The sequence below is a fragment of the Rhinoraja longicauda genome, chromosome 32 (genome assembly GCF_053455715.1).
Source record: "Rhinoraja longicauda isolate Sanriku21f chromosome 32, sRhiLon1.1, whole genome shotgun sequence".
Taxonomy (NCBI): Eukaryota; Metazoa; Chordata; class Chondrichthyes; order Rajiformes; family Arhynchobatidae; genus Rhinoraja; species Rhinoraja longicauda.
The window spans coordinates 13,917,581-13,937,170 of NC_135984.1; the positions used below are offsets into that span (position 1 = coordinate 13,917,581).

Sequence of the window (19,590 nt, forward strand, 5' to 3'; positions counted from 1 at the left end):
GATCACCACATTAGTGTGAAGTTAGCTAGGTTACTGGTGATATGAAAGCCTAGGAATTTGAACCTGTTGATCATTTGCAGCTCTGTTGATGAGGATGGGTTGTGTTCACCCCCTTGCTTCGTTAAGGTCAATAACCAACTCTTTCATATCGCCAACGTTCAGGGCTAGGTTGTTGTTCTGACACTATGACTCAAGGTCCTGATCTCTCTCCTATACTCACTCTCATCATTGCTGACAGTGGTATCATCAGTGAACATAAAACATCGAGGCGGCATTATACTTGGCCCCACATTCATTGTTGTACAGGGAATAGAGTAAGGTACGGAGCACTCAGCACTGAAGGACACCAAGTGTTGGGGGTCAGGGGGGTGAAAAATCCTATTACCAATTTTACGGGCGGCACGGTGGCACAGCGGTAGAGTTGCTGCCTTACAGCACTTGCACTGCCGGAGACCCAGGTTCGATACCGATTACGGGTGCTGTCTGTACGGAGGTTGTACGTTTACCCCGTGACCGCGTCAGTTTTCTCTGAGATCTTTAGTTTCCTCCCACACCCTGAAGACGTGCAGGTTTGTAGGTTAATTGGCTTGATGTACGTATAAATTGCCCCCAGTGTGTGTGGGATAGTGTTAATGTGCGGGGATCGCTGGTCGGCGCAGACTCGGTGGGGCGAAGGGCCTGTTTCCGGACTGTATCTCTAAACTAAACTAAAATTTTAATCACCCGATGTCTGTCACAAAGTCCAGAAGCCAGTTGCAGATGGAGGCCCCAACGCCAAGGTTCGGAGGTTCAAGGATGAACTTATTCAGAGTTGTGTTGAAGGCTGAGCTGTAGTCAATGAATATCATCCTGACATCTATGTTTTATTATCGAGACAATCGGGGCTGAATGCAGTGCGAGAGAGATGGCATCCTCCCTATTTCCCCTATGCAAATTGTGTGTGGGGAGGGGGGGAGAATGTCTTGAAGGTTCAAATGTGGGCCAATACCAATTGTGATATCATGAGAGGTAGAGTCATAGAGGGGAGATACATTTCCTCCCGGTGGATGCAACAAGGACTACAAACCATCATGGCTGCCAGCAAAAGACTACAAAACCCATAGTCAGCAGGGCTGCCTGCCCTGCTGACACTGATTGCTGCTGACACTGATTGCTGCTGACACTGATTGCTGCTGACACTGATTGCTGCTCAGCTGAACCAGATGAGCTGATTGCCTCAGTGAGAGAGCTAAAAGGGAAGGGAAGCAGTATATTTAAAGAGAGGGAGACAATGACTGGAGCAGAGAGGGAGACAATGACTGGAGCAGAGAGGGAGACAATGACTGGAGCAGAGAGGGAGACAATGACTGGAGCAGAGAGGGAGACAATGACTGGAGCAGAGAGGGAGACAATGACTGGAGCAGAGAGGGAGACAATGACTGGAGCAGAGAGGGAGAGAAGCAGTGTTTGAGTTATATTTTGTAAGAAGGCAGCAAGCTACCGTTTTGATTTAACTACCTGTTTTGGTTTTGTGTACCTGTCTGCAAACAATTAAGTTTACCTGTTTTTGGAAAAGACTAAATATATGGAATTTAAGTTTGAAAACAAGAACTTTTCTGTCTTCATTTCCGGCACCCACGCCTCCCAACCTTCAAGAGAAAAGCTCCCGACCTCTCAAGACATCACACAATATTTTAAAGCACTTAATTGTGCCATGTGAGTCGTTGACACAGGTCACTTTATTTCTCTTGGGGACTGGAATGATTGAGGTTTCCTTTAGGCAGAAGGGCATCAGAAGATTGTTGAAGTGAGGGGTTGAAGATTGGAGATTGGTGACTCTCTGGAATTCTCTGCCCCGGGGATTTGTGGAGGCTGGCGAGTTAGAAGTTTTGAAATGAGTGAAGGTACATTTTTGAACTATCAGGGGGGATTTGGAACTATGGGGACCTGGCACCAAGAAAGATTTGAGGTTTTGGGTAGAGCCTTAATCATATTGAACGATAGGTCAGGCTGCAGGGATAAAGTGGCCAACTCCTGCTCCTTTTTCTCGTATTCTTGTGATCACACCAAGCCCACAGCTAAAATGAATGCTTCAAAGAACAAGGAAGGACAGAAGTGATTTGATTTCAACTTCTTGATTCAATTTAATCTGTGACCATTTCAGTGGCAATTTGAAGGTCAACTCTGGTGTTTGTCGCTAGTTGATTCCGATGTCCTGAAGCATGACTCGGAATTGTCATTTCGGTGAGGTGTTACACCACAGCCACCTTGTGAGAAGCAGTACACTTCTAGTGCAAGATGAATCATCATCAAACTATGCTATGAAAAATATTGCAAATGCAAAGTTATACATAGCGGGAAAAGATGAACAGACACCCAGACGAGGCTTTTTAAATTGTGCTCAGTTTTAGATGGAGTGGATGCAAAGATGTCTCCACTTGTGAAGAGCCTAACCATGGGCTATAAATATAAGAACGGCACAAAGATATCCAAAAGGACGAACACTCTCTTGAACTACAGGTGTATCTTAACCTATTCCATCACGTCCTGGTTCGACAACTCGAACGCTCAGAAAATGGTGAACACTGCCCAGTCCATCACGAGTACAGACCTCCACACCGTCGAAGGGAACCACAAAAAGGCAGCCAGTGTCATCAAGGATCCTCACCACTCTGGCCATGCTCTCATTTCACTCCAGCTATCGGGAATACAATATAGGAGTCGGAAAACTATGAGCTCTAGGTTCAGGAAGAGCATCTTCCCAACAACCATCTGGCTCTTGCACACTACAGACATCAACTAAACCACAAACTGTCTTGTGTAGGAAGGAACTGCAGATGCTGGTTTACACCGAAGATAAACACAAAATGCTGGAATAACTCAATGGGACAGGCAGCATCTCTGGAGAGAAGGAATGGGTGACGTTTCGGGTTGAGACCCTTCTTCAGACTCTTTTAGACTTCGTCGGTGCCTTTCTTATATTTATGGCCCCTGGTTAGGCTGTTCTCAAGTGGAAACATCTTTGCCTCCACTCAATCTTCAAGACAAACTGTCTTGTTTGCACCAGGGACATCGAGCTTTTGTTTTGCAATAATGCTGTTTTATTTAAATTTATTGAACTTTCTTTTGTTTATTCGGTTGCCTGTGAGTATAGGGTTTACAGACCTGTTATACTACTGCAAGAAAGAATTTAATTGCTCCATTTTCAGTAGATATTGCAATTAAATACTTTTAATCTTGAGGACATTTGGAAAAATCTTGGGGGAAACCCATTACTCCATGAACAGTCCAAGCAATAGTATTTAACAAGGAAGCATATTAGGACAAAAATTACAGAAGAGCATAGAGAGGGTGCTGATAGATTTAGGCAAAGAAAGACTGGAAAAGACCTAAATGGCCATTAGTGTTGCATACACTGATTGGGCTGAATGGCCTTTTGCTATGCTGGACATGCTATGCAATCTCAGGTAACAGATCCACAAATAATTGCTCTTGCACTTAGAAACAATTTCAGAAGAAGGTCTCCAATTTCCACTCTGGTATAGACATTAAATGTATAATGAAAATACATCCTGCAGTTATTTCTTACCAAGATAGTTGTCACTATCAGAGTCTTATTGAATAAACTTTCTGAAGCATTTAAGAAATAAAATTTTCGGTCCATCACCAGTCCATTCTCTGAGTGCCAGAAACCAACCTAGACAAGGAAGCAAAAACTTAAAACTGTTGCAAGCCTAGAAAAAAGGCGATAAACCATTTATTTGATATTTTCCATAACATACAGTAGCTTAATTTTCACTCTAATACACATTAATATTCAAATCACATCTTCCCAGAAAGTGCTTCAGCATGTAATTCCTCACAATCTATCAATTCTAAAGAACATTCTAAACTGAGTTGATTCTAATAAACTGCTTACACTTTCCTTTACCCCAGAAATGTCATTAATGGACCACTTTAATTCAAATTACTTCCTCATCAACACATGCAAAATAATACACAATTCAGTGATGGCAAGTCTGTTGAACCCTTTGATGTTTTAATGACAAAAGGGTCAATTTTAACCTAATTTGTTCATTCTGAAAACTACTTGATTATTCGCTGTGTTGGCTTTACATACTGCAGCAACCATTAAGGGGCAACACTGAATGAGGTGTGAAAATAGCATTCTTCTCAATCCTGATGGTTTCTTAATGGATGCATTTGGTTAAAATTGCCCCAAGGCCTCTTTTCATGTATTCTAGTTATCAGATTCAAATGTGGGCGGTGTGGGCAAGGTGGGCTGAAGGGTCTGTTTCCACACTGTATGACTATGACTTTATCCTCATTTGACCATCAGCCTAAAGCAAATTCCTGTTCACTATTATGCAACTGATCTTGAGAAGTACTGAATGTTGTGTAAAGTTCTCTTCCTGGGATGGGATGTTAGCAGGCATCAAGTTTGAGCAGGGCAATGTGGTTTGATGGATTTTAGCAGCCTAGCTTCATTGAAATGTGATTGGCATGGTGCCTGTCTGATTGCAAGGGATGATCTTATTCAGACCTTACATAACTGATTCAGAAGCCCCATGCACATTAAAAGATGATTGTATTCCATTCTATGAGAAGGTGACACCATACTCTTGGCCAAGTGTCAGGATTAATTAAGGTCAGTTTCGATTGTTTGACTTTATGAACTAAACCCATTGTTTTATGGTGTAGATAATTTGATAAATTACTAATGAAAAAGTTATGGATTATCTTTATGGTTATAAAGTAAAGTTGCTAATGAATCCTTTTCAATCAGCTTTACAAAATTGTGTTCTAAATCCTAATCCATTGCATAAAAATACTCATCTCACATTTGATCCTATGGCCAATAAAATGAAATATGTCTTTTGATCAGTGATGCTTCTAACATATTTACTCTGTCAAAATCCATTGGAGTTGTGAATGACTCCTATTAAAATTGTATGAAACATTTCTTGCTTTGAGAAGGGCAAAGTCTAGCTTCTCTAAATTCTCCATGTATCCGATCTGCTTCATTCAGATACACCTCTCACAAATCTCTTTATCTTCTCCAGGGCTTTAAAATCATTGCTCAAGTAATGTGTCTGGAAACGGAGGGCAAGGCAGTGTATGTTGTATAAATAGATTTAGTGTGGCCTTTGACATGGTCCCACATGGTAAACTGGTATGGAAGGTTAGATCGCATGCAATCCAAGGTGATGGAACCAATTGGATTCAAAATTGGCTTTGTGGAAGTCATCAAAGGGTAGTTGTGGAGAATTGCTTTTTTCGATTGGAAGCCTGTGACTAGTGCTGTAGGGGTCGGTGCTGTGTCCACTACTGTTTGTTGTATAATTAACAATTTGGCTGACAATATAGTTAACATTGTTAGTAAATTTGCAGAATGCACCCAAAGAGGTGATATATAAATATAGACAATGAGGAAGGTTATCTAGGTTTACAACAATATCTGGATCAGTTGGGAAGATGGGGCAAGGAATGGCAAATGGAATTTATCTGAGACATACAGTATTTGAGGTGTTGCATTTTGATGTGTCATACAAGGGTGAGATTTGCACAGTAAATGGTGGAGCCCTGGAGAGTGCAACAAAAGAGAGAGATCCGAGAGTACAGGTGCATACTTCCCAAAAATGGGCAAGTCACATGGACAGTGTGGTGAAGAAAGCATTTGGCATGCTTGCCTTCATGGGAAGAGTTTTAAGTTGGCACTCATGATACAGCTTTACGTCATTGGTGAGACCACACTGTTTGCAGTTCTGTTTGCTCGGCTATAGGAAGGATGTCATTAAGTTGCAGAAGAGAGTCACCAAGCTTGAGTTAGAGGGAGAGGTTGGATAAGCTGGTACATTTTTCTTTGGAGCATAGGAGGCTGAGAGGTGATATTATTGAGGTGTGCAAGGTCATGAGGGGCATTGATAAAATGAATGCTCACAGTCTTTTTCCCCAGAGTGGAGGTTTCTAAAACGAGAGGTTTAAGGTGAGGGAGGAGATATTTAAGAGGGACCTCAGGGGCAACGTTTTCCTGCAGAGCATAGTCCCGTATCTGGAATGAGTTGCCAGAGAAGCTTTAGGCGTGGATTCAATTATGATCTTCAAAAGATATTTGGACAGATATATGGATACAAATGGTTCTAATTTTGGGCCAATTTGGAGGTAAATGAGACTAGTCCTTCAGGCCAAGTTGGTGGCATGGACAAGGTTGGCCGAAGAGCCCATTTCTGTGCTGGATACCTCAATTACTGGTGTCAGGAGTTATGGGAGAAGGCATGGGATTGGGATTTGGAGGGAGAGATAGATAAGCCATGATTGAATGGTGTAGTAGACTTGATGGGCCGAATGGTCTAATTCTCCTATCACATGAATTTTTGATTCTAAAATGCTGTAGCTGAGGGTTAATCGGTGTTTTATGAAGATTTAGTATAATTTCTTAGCTCTTGTACATTGTTCATTTATTTTAATTAATCTAATTAGGTAGTGGTCATTCCTTTCCATCTACAGATGCTGCACAACCTGCTGAGTTCACACAGCAAATTATTTGTGATTCCAGCATCTGCAGTTTCTTGGGTCAGCCTTCAGAGTTTCCTGTACATAGGCCACGGGAGTGTGTAGGGCGGAACTGCAGATGCTGGTTTATACCGAAGATAGACGTAAAATGCTGGAGTAACTCAGCGGGACAGGCAGCATCTCTGGATAGAAGGAATGGGTGACGTTTTGGGTGGAGACCCTTCTTCAGTCCCACTGAGTTACTCCAGCATTTTGTGTCCATAACCCATGGGAGTCTCTGTTCCTCCATTTCATCATTTAGATTATACGGGCTCTCCACATTTTTCATCCAAAATGTTTTATGTTTGTGTGTTAAATTTTATCCACAATGTTCTTGGCCATTTCATCTAAGAGGCGGTGTCCTGAATGTTCACTGTCCTCGACAGATTTTAATACCTACATTATTTTCTTAAAATCCATTTCACACCCCTGTCAATAACTGAAATCTGTAGTAGATCTAAATTTCAACCTCTACATCCTGAAATCTAAATCTCTGTGAATCTTCTAATAAAATATGAACAATCAAAGAAAATTGGTTAACTGTTATCCATTAGTTCTTCAAATAATTTAACAACTAATTGTAGCGAAGGGAGTTCTGGATTGATAAAATCCTTAAACTTAGGTGTGAAATTCCTGTGTCTAATTAATGGGAAAGTGGGATGTTTTATATGTGAAAAGGAGGCATGGAAAGGAAATGCAGAATATCTGCAAGGAAATGGCAGATGTCAGAGAGGAAACTGGAACTGCTTTCTCTCCCATGAAGCTCTTCACAGCAGTGAGCTTGCCTCTGGCTCCTTGGTTTAAACCAATCTCATCCCAACTAATCTGGGTGATCTGAAGCAGCCTCTCAAGGTCCAAGTGCAATTAAACTGCTCTGTCTGATCGTCGTTACAATAAATGTTATCCTTTAGCAATATAAATTTGGCACAAAACAGTTCAGTCTCAGGCCAGCATTAGGTAAATAAAAACATCCTGCTCATACTAAATAAATCAGTATTGTCAGACATGGACACCTTCCAATTTCAAACTCTTAAAATACCTTTCCAAATTCTCAAACATATCAGAGATTTGAAGAGGATTGTTAACACTGATTACCTGTTTCAATCCTTCTTTGCTGCGTTGAACAATTTTTAAAATGTAATTAGTTCTCTGACCCTTGCTGTTGAATTCGACATGACCAGTTAGACCTTCTAATTCCACCTGGACTCGGGCACACAGAAAATTGGTCATTGACATAGATTCATTCTCAAAATAGTTCACTGCAAAAGTCTAAGGACAGTTTCAGACTGTACACAATCGCTTACACGCATCTCATCACCACAGAATAATACACAAGGTTAATTAACTATTGGGTTTATATTTTTTACATGATGTACCGGCAGCTTCCCTCGGCTCAATGATCACCATGGACATGTTCCCATTAGAGTTGCAGCATAAAAAACAGGAGAAATGGAGATAGCCAAGAGGAATTAGCCTAAACTTTGAGGGTATAATTATAAAGAAAGTTCAAAAAAGGCTTTTTTCTCTAGAAAAGATTGAGAGAAGTCTTTATAGCTCTTTGATAGGATTTTTATAAAGCATTTCTTCCACGATAAAATAATTCCTGGAAAGGCCAGCATTAATCGCTTATCCTGAATTGCCCTTCAACTGAGTACTCTGCTGGAGCTGTGAGTTAGGTCCAGACTGGGTGAGGGCAGCAGATTTCCTTCCCCGCAGAACATTAGTGAACCTGAAGGTTTTCAATGAGTCTGAAAGCTTCATCATCACCATTATTGACATGAGCGTTTCACTGCATGTTATTTAATTAAATAAATTTAAATTCTAATTTGCTGTGGCTGGATTTAAAATGATTGCTTGGATCATCAGTCAGCATTCTCTTGGTTGCTCATCTAATAAGGTAACCACCACTCCACAACATGTCAAATGGAGCGGCCACAAATGTAGTTGGTCACTCATCAATTGGGACTCACAAGGAGCAACTAACTTGCAAGTGGTTATTGAACCCTTTGATCAATGTTGGTGAACAGACGTCCTTTCGCGTTGCTGAATGTACGTTCAGCCTTATGAAGTTAAGATGGTGTCTTAAACTGAGATTTAACGTGTTAAATTAACAATATCTACTGATGGACCATACTGCTCAGTGCACATCTAGCAGGTGTTAGCTTGATTTCTTTTAGTGCCTTCAGTCGTTTGACATTCAGCCTGATTCACGGAAGCTTGTGGCATATAGACCTCCAAATGAAGTTCACATGGACCGAGCAATGAATGTTATCCAAGCCCAAATTTTTACCACCATCTCTTCACTCTGACCTGATTCATTCTCCTCATTCACAAGTACAAGCTGTACATACTTTCCTGGCTCTCACCTTGTCATGCCGTGATACAGCACATCAACAGGCCCTTCCGCCAAACAAGACCATACTAACCACCAAGCATTCATTTACACTAATCCCATTATCTCCCTGGAAGTATTGTGATTCACTAATGAAAATGGCCAATGAAGAAGATTCTGTGCAGTAAAACACAAAACAGAACCTCACAGCTGAGGCCCAACAGTTATGTGAAATGCGGGCTAAAGGACAAATAAGCAGCAAGCCCCCAAGCGATGAGGCGACAATCCATATTCCATCGATACATTGTACATGGAGTGACGATACTGTGTGGATTCCACATGAATAACAGGCAACAACACCATTTAAAATACATTTACAAGAGAAGAATGACATACATTGCATTTTATACACCACACATAATCTACACACAGTTGTAGGCTGTTCCATCTCTGAACGGGACCTCCTACTCACCATTCTCAGGTAGTTCATCAGACTGGTTCCATGTTGCCATATCTGCGCCGAGCCACAGGACAAGGATTTGACAGAAATTTCCTGGCTGCGATTAAGTTCATTGACGGCAGTTACGATGACAAAGACAGCATCGAACAGGAGTGCAGAGGAGAGCTAGGTGCAAGAGACAGAAGATCACTTCTGGAGGGAGTAAAAAGGGGCTTATCAAAATTCAGAAGTAAATTCAATATGAATGTGGAGAAACATTAGTTGCAAACAATCCCTTTCAAAAAAATGTAATGAAAAATATGCAAAGCACCATCAATCCTGTTATCATTAACTGAGAATTAAATTGCCCAAAGCGGTGATTATATCTTCATGAAATCTTCAGTCATTTATTGCACAGAGTTTCTTGATAAATTCTGTTGAGGATAGAAAATTCTAGCTTCATCCATCACTAATAATTGGGTAAAAAGAACATATTTCACACAAAAAAAAAATGTTTAACCATTTCGGATTTTCCCTAATGTGAGCGCTGCAGTTTTGAATTAAGATAATGGGGAGAGAGAGGGGAAAGAGATAGAGATAGACAGTGACAGAAAGACAGGGTGATACAGAGAGACAGAGACAGAAAGGGAGAGACAGAGACAGAGAGGGAGATAGAGAGAGAAAGGCAAACAGACCAAGCAAACAATAATTTATAATCAATTTGTGGGGCCAAGACCTAGAAAAATGTGGGCAGATGACAAAGCAAACTCCTGCCTAACATGGACAATCATGTCCCAGGGCTTGTGGAGATCAAATTGAATGCAGCAGGTCAGGAGTACGGGGGATTTTATGTATTAGTTTTTAAACCATTGGGAATTACTGCTGACTGCAGCTTTTGCAAGCAATTCAAACTCTCCAGAAACCTAGTTCTTTTAGTTAGATGGTCATTGAAATTTGAAACCTCCTATATGTGACCTTTATTCATACGTAATTGATTGATGGATCCCCATATCATAATATTTATAAGAAAAAGGTGAATTTCAGTAATTTTACATTTGTATTTAAGAAGGGGGAGGATGAATTTTCACGAAAACTCATGCATACGTATACGTATTTCAGCTATGGGCAAAGGGCTGTGAAAGGAAGATAATTAGATAGGTGTTTCAAAGAATTGGTATTACTGAGCTCTGGGAGGCTTCTCTCCAATCTGAAAAATATCTAATCATCTCTACTTTTTCTATCTTTTCCCTGAACAAATTAAAATTACTCAGGCTTTGTCTATTCCTTTGTTTCTGCTTATTTCCATATGCCAAACATTATTTGGCACCGTATCAAACGTCTTTTGGAATATCGAATATAAATCTCGGGTTTGACAAGGAATGCGTTACTTCAGTACTGAGGGTAGATATCCTAAGAGGCTCCTCAAACAAGGTTTCACCAAGGGGAGATGTGGTAGAAACAGAGTCGCTGGCAACGTTTCAGAAGAGTCCAGATCAAGAGTCAAGAGTGTTTAATTGTCATATGTAACAAAAGTGGAACAATCAGATTTTTACTTGCAGCAGCATAACAGGTCTGTAAATACAGCAATTATATACAATATAATAAACAAAAGAAAGTTCAATACATTTAAAAAGAACCCTAAAAAAATCCCTAGTATTTCTGCAGTGAGCACTTGAATTGTGTAAAAGACCTGGTACTGGAAGATGGAATTGATACAGATGGGTGCTTATTGGTTAGCATGGATACGGTGGGCCAAATGGCCTGTTACTGTATTTTATGACTGTGATTCTCTACCAGTTCATAAAGTATTGTAAGGCTACATCTCACTGAGTAAGAAAATCTATTTAGAAATCAAACTCAATCGAAGGTAGTGGTTTCACTGCTGCACTTAGTAATTACAGTGTGTAGCTTGCAACTGTCTGCATCTTGGCCCATGATTAAAACATTACCAAATGCAATCAATCAACATTGCTACAGCAAAAGCTGGGAGCTTTGCATTCACACTATTGACAAGAAAACACCTTATAATAAAATTCAAAAACACACAAAGATTTATTGAAGAAATGGATACTGCACTCATATTCTTAATCACTGATATCAAACTTCAGGTTCTTGTGTTACAAGTGAGGCTGCCAATTAATTCCAATTAACGAAGGTTATCCAGATTAATTTGTACTAAGTCAGGTACTTACTGCTGCTCCAGAATAAGGTGAATGTGCACAGTTCTCCTGCCATGATTTGTTTAGACTATGAACAAAGTCATTATAATGTGGATGATCTTGGTTAGTGATGGAAAAGCCCAGGATATTCACATGTTCTTCAACTCGACCCTCAAAATGGAGAAGTGGAAACTCCTAGAGTGAAAAGAGGAATAACAAATAGGCTTAGTTTCTAATCCCTCCTTTGACATCATTTGTTTTCATCTTTTTAATTTGGTCTTGCAAAGTGCAATGCATCTTCTTACCCTTTATCCATCAAACATTACATTACAAACTATTGCCTCTGCATCCCAATCCTGCTTCTTGTCATGCTTCTCCTTCTGTATTTTCTAAACCATCACCGCAAAGCATTTAGGAGCTGCAACTCAGCTCTCCCTGACACTTCTCTCTTCAATCGAGAAAATACTGAGCTGTTATCAGGAAACCTGGCTGATTTCTCCATCTCCAATCCTGGACAGTGATAAAGAACATGAATCTAAATTGTCATCTCCTTGGTTTTACCCATGAATGGCAAGAATAGAGGTTCGTACCCTGGCTGTCTTCCCCTTCCTGACGCAAATACAAAACAGTAGCATCCCATTACTCTGCATATTCCTTGGAGCACAGGCGGGCAGAGGGATAATCTCATGAAGGTGTACATCATGAGACGAGCAGATAGGTGAATGCACAGAGTCTTTTACTAGGAGCAGGGGAATCAAGAAACAGAGGACATGGGCTTAAGATGAGAGGATAATTATGTAATAGGATCCTGAGGGACAACTTTTTCATACATAGGGTGTTTGGTTTATGGAACGAGCTGCCAGAGGAGATAGTTGAGGCAGGTACTATAACAATATATAAAAGCCATTTGGGTAGGTACATAGATAGGTAAAGTTTAGAAGGATATTGGACAAAAGTAGACAGGTGGGATGAGTGTAGATAGAGCATTTTAGTTGGCAAGGGGAAATTGGGCCGAAGAGCCTGTTTCCATGCTGTATGACATGGCAATTAACGCTGACTAATGATAGTATCTTTTATATTTCATAAACTGTGATTTACTTTAATACATTGTACTCTGAATTTGTCTCTATTATTTACTAATTTAACTCAGATTGTAGATTAAATCATGATATCCCTGATTAGTCCTTGTATCTACAATGTTAATCAACTGTTCAAATTGGAAATACAAAAACAGCCTTTTCTATGTACCAATTTTTGAGCAGAATATTCAGTCCATCTGCCAGGAGGAGTTTGAAACTCAGCCAGTGTGGTTTCCTTGCCAATGTCCCCTCTATCTGTGTTGCATCCAACATGGCTCTTTCTCACTACACTTTAACAACAACAGAACTAGAAATAGGATTTTGGGGAGGTGAACAGGATTTTGGGCGGCACAGTGGCTTAGTGGTAGAGCTCCTGCCTTACAGCACCAGAGTCCTGGGTTTGATTCTGACTATAGGTGCAGTCTGTAATGGAGTTTGTACGTTCTCCTTGTGACTGTGTGGGTTTTCTCCGGGTGCTCCGGTTTCCTCCCACACTCAAGGCGTACAGGTTTGTAGGTTAATTGGCTTCGGTAGAAATTGTAAATTGTTCCTAGTGTGTAAGATAGTGTTATTGTATGGGTGGATGGTGGATCGCAGATCGGCTCAGACACGGTGGGTCGAAGGGCCTGTTTCCACGCTGTATCTCTAAAGTCTAAAATAGTATGATAAAGCACAATGTTTACATGCACAATGCAACAAAACCTCTTCAGGAAACCAATTGTAAAGTATGATTTGTTTATTAACACATGTTCTGCGAAGTCTGTGACTTGCCTTCCTCTGTGTTCACACGAGGAAGCTCTAACACACGAAGGCGGTCAGTGGCATCCAACAGCGTGCAATGACAGCATGGAGCTACATCTACATCGGTAGTGCCTCTGTGGCCAGAGTTGACGGTGTACGTGCGTAAGATAATCCTCAAGGGCCCTGATGGGGAGCATTCATTTGCTCATCACACACCACATTTAATCACCCTTTCCAAATGGAGAATTTTGATGGCAGTCCCTTCCAAATCAGTGGAGATTACTCTGCATAATATGTGGCAGTTACCATGCTGACTGAAGGTTTGATTTTTATTTAACATCATAAACAGTGATTTAGTTGCAAAGGAGCACTTTCAATACATTCTAATCTAGCTTTGATTCCATTATCTGCCTTCTTGTTGAGGGAGATTCTGTCCTCCCGGAGAAGAGTCTGAAATTTACATGTATTACCAATATCTGGATTATTATTTTTGTGCTTTGAGAAATGGCACCGAGATAGATATAAAAGTCATGTACCGGGCGGGGCCTGTTTCTTATGAATCGACATTGATATATTCTTGAGTCTGATGTAGAACTAAGCCATCGATGCTTTTGGACAGAATTAGTTTGAAGAAGGGTCCTGCCCCAGAATGTTACCCCTCCATTTCCCTGCAAAGATGCTGCCTGACCCACCGAGTTCCTCCAGCACTTTGTGTTTTGCTCAAGATTCCAGCATCTGCAGTGTCTTGTGTCTCCATCTACGCTTTCTCTATGAAGGTGCATTTGCAGAAACTGTTCCTAATTGTAACAATGAGATATGTTGTTGTCAGAAGAAGATGTTACTGAATTTCGTTCTGTTATGCACCTTCCTCATCTCTTCACCTCTCTTGCCATCACTCAATAGCAACCCACCCTCCGAACTCACCAGCCTCTGATCTAGTCTGGGTGCTGAACCATACTGCAGTTGTATATGGACACTGTTGAATAAAGAAAGACTGTGAACAAAGAAAACCCTCCTGCTTTATTCTTCATTAGAATCGCTCCTTTGACAGCACCTTCCGGCAGATGTTGCAAAGAGATAATTCTTCTAGACTATTGCTTTGCTTCAACATTTTAATATGTAGCTCATAAGGACTGTCGATCCATTACGTCAGGACCTTTTATGCAGTCCGAACAATACTACTTGGGCAAACCTTCCAGAAATTATCTGAGTTCAGCAGATACCAATGTTGAAAACATCACAAATGCTGTGAGCTGAAGCAGATTAGACAATAGACAATAGACAATAGACAATAGGTGCAGGAGTAGGCCATTCAGCCCTTCGAGCCAGCACCGCCATTCAATGCGATCATGGCTGATCACTCTCAATCAGTACCCCGTTCCTGCCTTCTCCCCATACCCCCTCACTCCGCTATCCTTAAGAGCTCTATCCAGCTCTCTCTTGAAAGCATCCAACGAACTGGCCTCCACTGCCTTCTGAGGCAGAGAATTCCACACCTTCACCACCCTCTGACTGAAAAAGTTCTTCCTCATCTCCGTTCTAAATGGCCTACCCCTTATTCTTAAACTGTGGCCCCTTGTTCTGGACTCCCCCAACATTGGGAACATGTTATCTGCCTCTAATGTGTCCAATCCCCTAATTATCTTATATGTTTCAATAAGATCCCCCCTCATCCTTCTAAATTCCAGTGTATACAAGCCCAATCGCTCCAGCCTTTCAACATACAACAGTCCCGCCATTCCGGGAATTAACCTAGTGAACCTACGCTGCACGCCCTCCGTAGCAAGAATATCCTTCCTCAAATTTGGAGACCAAAACTGCACACAGTACTCCAGGTGCGGTCTCACCAGGGCCCGGTACAACTGTAGAAGGACCTCTTTGCTCCTATACTCAACTCCTCTTGTTACGAAGGCCAACATTCCATTGGCTTTCTTCACTGCCTGCTGTACCTGCATGCTTCCTTTCATTGACTGATGCACTAGGACACCCAGATCTCGTTGAACTCCCCCTCCTCCTAACTTGACACCATTCAGATAATAATCTGCCTTTCTATTCTTACTTCCAAAGTGAATAACCTCACACTTATCTACATTAAACTGCATCTGCCATGTATCCGCCCACTCACACAACCTGGAAAGGGAGCATTTCTAATCCAATTCAAACGCTGTACAAAACACTTTTGGATTAAAGAATGAAAGAACTCTGCCAGGTAGATAGTCTTAACCATCGGATGCTTGGCATTACTTTACCAGCGTTGTAAAGATGTAGTTGTAGTAGGTGGATGTCATTCCCAACTCCACAGCCTGGAAAACAAGTTAAAAAGTGCAAGTTACTGCATCCTTTGACACAGATTTTAGAATTCACTAATCTTCTATAAATTTGAGAAACACAAGAAAGCATCAATTAGTCTCAACTGATCATTGTGTTCACCGACCTGAACATTCAGCTGTGTCTCTATGTAATATACGAGAGATTATTTCAAACTGTTATCACCTTTTGAGTAAAATAAAATTGTAAGATCTGCTATAAATACAGTCATTCTTCACTAAATTTAAATGATGTCCTTTACTGCTGGCTTTTGTCAGCAGATAGAGAGATAGATAAATGTCATTTTCTGTAGTCCTTTCTGAACATTGTCACAAGAAGATATGACCAAATGACCAGACACGTTAATTGAAAGTAATGTTCAACCTGATAGCTTTGTCTTGCACCTATCACAGCAATTCCCTCCGTTCTTTTTATCCCTTCTTTCATCTCCAACTTAAAACCCATTTGTCTCCTCACTTTTCTAGTTGAGGCAAAGGGTCATTGATGTGAAATGTTAACCTTGTTCCCCCTCCACAGATGCTGCCTGACTTGCTGACTAGTTCCAGCATTTTCTGTTTGTATTGTATAACGCGAGGTTTGTGTCACGTCACAACTCCATTCCAATCAAAACTGGATCGGAAAGGAACTGGGGAATGAACTTGAGCCAAAATTGTCTCAATGCTGCAAAGTACATCACAAGGATTAATTAGCTTTCATTCTTCCTATCTCCATCTGTAATTAGCAAATATTGTTTGGCAATTCTCCAAGTTTATAACGGCAAGCCTTCAGTTTGTGTGTTTGTTCAGTGTTCTACCCTTCTTTTTTTACCTTTCCCATTCTTTATCTGTAAGTTGGAAGGGTGGCTGAAGGTGCTCCATGTGTGGCTGACTGGCATGGAAGGTTTCAACATTGCATGGATGACTATAGGTGGGGACAATGCTAAAAGAACATATACTCCTTCTACAAAGGATTCAGAGACCAAAGTGGATTTGGAATCATGCTTAGTCTCTATTGGTACAGAGGCCATTCAATCTATTGTGTCTCTGCTGGGTCTTTGGATAAACTGTCCAGGTTAATCCCACACTGAAGTTTTCTCCCATGGCTCTGGAAATTAGTTGCCCTTAAACACAAATCTAGTTTTGTTTTTAAAGTCTTTATACAATTGGATTCCACCTCCATCTCAGGTTGTGCATTCTGGATTTTAACAAACTCAGTGTGAGACTTAAGTCTATGATCCAATTGTTAGAGGAAAGAGATTCTACCGAGCCAGATCCCAAGGGTTTCGGAAAACCTCTGTTGTGTCTCTCTCTCTGTTTGAAGGTTTGCTGCAGCATTTCTTTTCTGCACTAGGAATTAACAGCCAGGGTGTCAGTATATGTGGCCTTGTTATTAATTGCATAACCGCCACCCCAAGAAAAATGCAGCCAATTTGTTTGACTTGGAGTTCAGTGTCAAGCCGCATATTCTATTTATCCAATTATTTAAAACTATGTGATCTTGCTCACACCCAGTTCAATCTCAGCTTTCACTGAGAGTACCCGTTATCCGTGTTTTTTTGGGAGTCATTTCCATGTTTAATTCTTTCTCCCCCAGATTTCCCACCTTCTATTTGGATAATCTCCATCCCAGCAAAATGTAGCCAGCTGCATTATGTGTGATACTAAGATCCACCCACCTTCCAACCACAGTGTAACACAGTTTGCATCTTTGCCTCCGAGTGCACTTTAAAATCGTCACTCGACAATTTTATTACTTTCAGTAAATGAGCAGTAAGGGAACACTACCCTGCTCTTCCAGCATGTTTGTCCGTTGCGGCACAATGCATTGAAAGTAGGACAAGTACTGTCGAGTACGTGTGAAATTATACTCCAGTATGCTGGGGAATGGAGAGCATTAGTGGTGAGGGCAGTAAAGTGTGAGTGGGACAGAAAATAACATAACTGTATTTTATATGTGGGGTACAGAACGATAGGATGTGGCTAGGGACACAGATAAAACTGAGTCTAAAAGGTATAGAAGCATACACGAGGCTTTTACTGATGATGCATTTCACTCGCATGGAAGCAAATGATTGTTGTGAGTTCGAACCAGCATTCACAAAACTAAACCAAAGGGCTCTTATAACGTTTTACACATTCCAAGTTAGTACAATAGATTACTCTGCCACAATTTCTGCGATGATCATGAAGTGTTGTATTTGAAGCTTATCTCATCACCCTTTTAACGACAATTGTGTTTGCAGCAAAATGCTCGTTAACTGATTCAGTTTCTTGCATGGTGCCAAATGCTTTCTCCGTGATGCAACTACAATAGTTCCATTGTTCATTTGCTATTCTCACACTTCCAGCTGCTGAAAGCCTCTGCCACTGATGCTACATTTAAATGGCTTGTCCTTATATCCATCCTTTTTGCTCAGAGTGAATGCATCAAAATTACAAAATAATTCCCTGCCTATTGCCATGGGTCTGCCCCTGGTTGTAATTCCTGAACTAGTTTACAGTTAGACAGGGAGTGTAATGAACAAAGAACTCCACTGCTACCAAAAATAAATGATTTTAATCATAGAAGATTTATCATATAATTATTTGAGAAATGTGTCCTTCATTTACCCATTATTCATTTAAAAAAATGCCTGCTACACTGTTCAGGAGGACAGAGGAGAGGAACCATCAGTGAATTTATAGATTATTACTAAAGGTCAGCATAATGGTGGGTTAGGTCTCACTGTGGCCATGGGGTTGAGGGTGAACCCTTGTTAATCGGATAAACTACCACAATGTGAGGTCATACTGAGAGCAAGTACAGTTGTGGATGAGTTGGGCCAAATGGCCAGCTGAACCAATGTAATTTCTTTTGAACTACTTAGTTGCATCTGGACCAGAATAGTTGGCTGATAATGGCTACAATGGTCCACCATCAGTGCCTGTCCTCCATTAAGGGTACTAGAGTTGGCAGAGTGTCTCAGTTGGGCAGTGGGACTTTGGAGGAGAGGGATGGTTGAGTGGGAATATCGGTCTCTCAAATAATCAGGCAGGGATGGTGACCTATGAGTGAGGCAAAAGTTTTTGCAGTATCTTACTCTTACTACACATGACAACAATAATAATAACCTCGCAAGCCAAACCAACCCTTCTCCTTTGAGGTTGAAGTGATTACGTGTTTGTGAACGGTAAGGCATTTGGAATGGCAAAAGTGAGTAACTACATTGCATTTTATGAATGGAACACACACCACAGTCACTGTACGACTGTGATGGAGTGAACCAATGTTTGTGGTGGAAAGGACACCAATCAAATAGCTGTTTTGTCCAGGAAAATGTTGTTTCTTCAGAATTGTCATCCTCACCCAGGCAATTGTTGACTATTCCATCACACTCCTGACGTGTGTGTTGTAACTGAGGCGGTTGGCGGGGGAGTGGAGAAGGTAAAGTGTCTTGAGGTGTGTGGCTCCCACAGCAAGTTCATAGTTTAGAGATACTCCATGCCCTCTGAGTCCACATCAACAACCGATCCTCTGATCACACCAGTTCTATATATCTCACTTTTGCATCCACTCCCAAACATACTAGGGGCAATTTCAAGGAGGTCAATTAACCTATAGACACACACATTTTGGGCTTATGCGAGGAATCTGGAGCACCCGGAGGAAACCCGCACAGTCAGGGAGAATGGGCAAACTCCACACAGACAGCACCCAAGGTGAGGATGGAATCCAGGTCTCTGACACAGTGAGGCAGCAGCTCTACCATCTGGCTTTTAATCTGATTCATAGATGCTTCATATGAGTTATTCATCATTGATGACACCGAGGACATTGATGCTGGGAGATGTATTGATGGCAATATCGTTGAATATCAAGGGCAGCTGGTTTAACCTTCTAGTTTTGTCATCGTCTGGTACTTTTATGCTGCAAATGGTTCTTGCCACTCATTATCTCCCACCTATGATCATGTTGCATACGGCCTCATTTGCTGAAACCTGTAAGCATCGAATAGTGACAAGC

The 19,590-nt window shown here is 41.1% G+C and overlaps 1 protein-coding gene across 6 annotated transcripts in view; it reads right to left on the minus strand.

Moving 5' to 3' along the window:
- The window catches only part of LOC144608761 (glutamate receptor ionotropic, kainate 4-like), a 97,003-nt gene that overhangs the window by 40,631 nt on the left and 36,782 nt on the right, over positions 1 to 19,590 (minus strand). For 5 of the 6 annotated variants that reach the window (XM_078426834.1, XM_078426835.1, XM_078426833.1 and 2 more), the window contains exons 7-11: positions 15,531 to 15,584; positions 11,495 to 11,656; positions 9,336 to 9,488; positions 7,627 to 7,731; positions 3,569 to 3,676 (exon numbers count right to left, since the gene is read on the minus strand). In XM_078426834.1, the coding sequence (XP_078282960.1) occupies positions 3,569 to 3,676; positions 7,627 to 7,731; positions 9,336 to 9,488; positions 11,495 to 11,656; positions 15,531 to 15,584 (582 nt within the window). The remainder of the gene's footprint in view (positions 1 to 3,568; positions 3,677 to 7,626; positions 7,732 to 9,335; positions 9,489 to 11,494; positions 11,657 to 15,530; positions 15,585 to 19,590) is intronic. The other variant, XM_078426836.1, reaches the window with a different exon arrangement.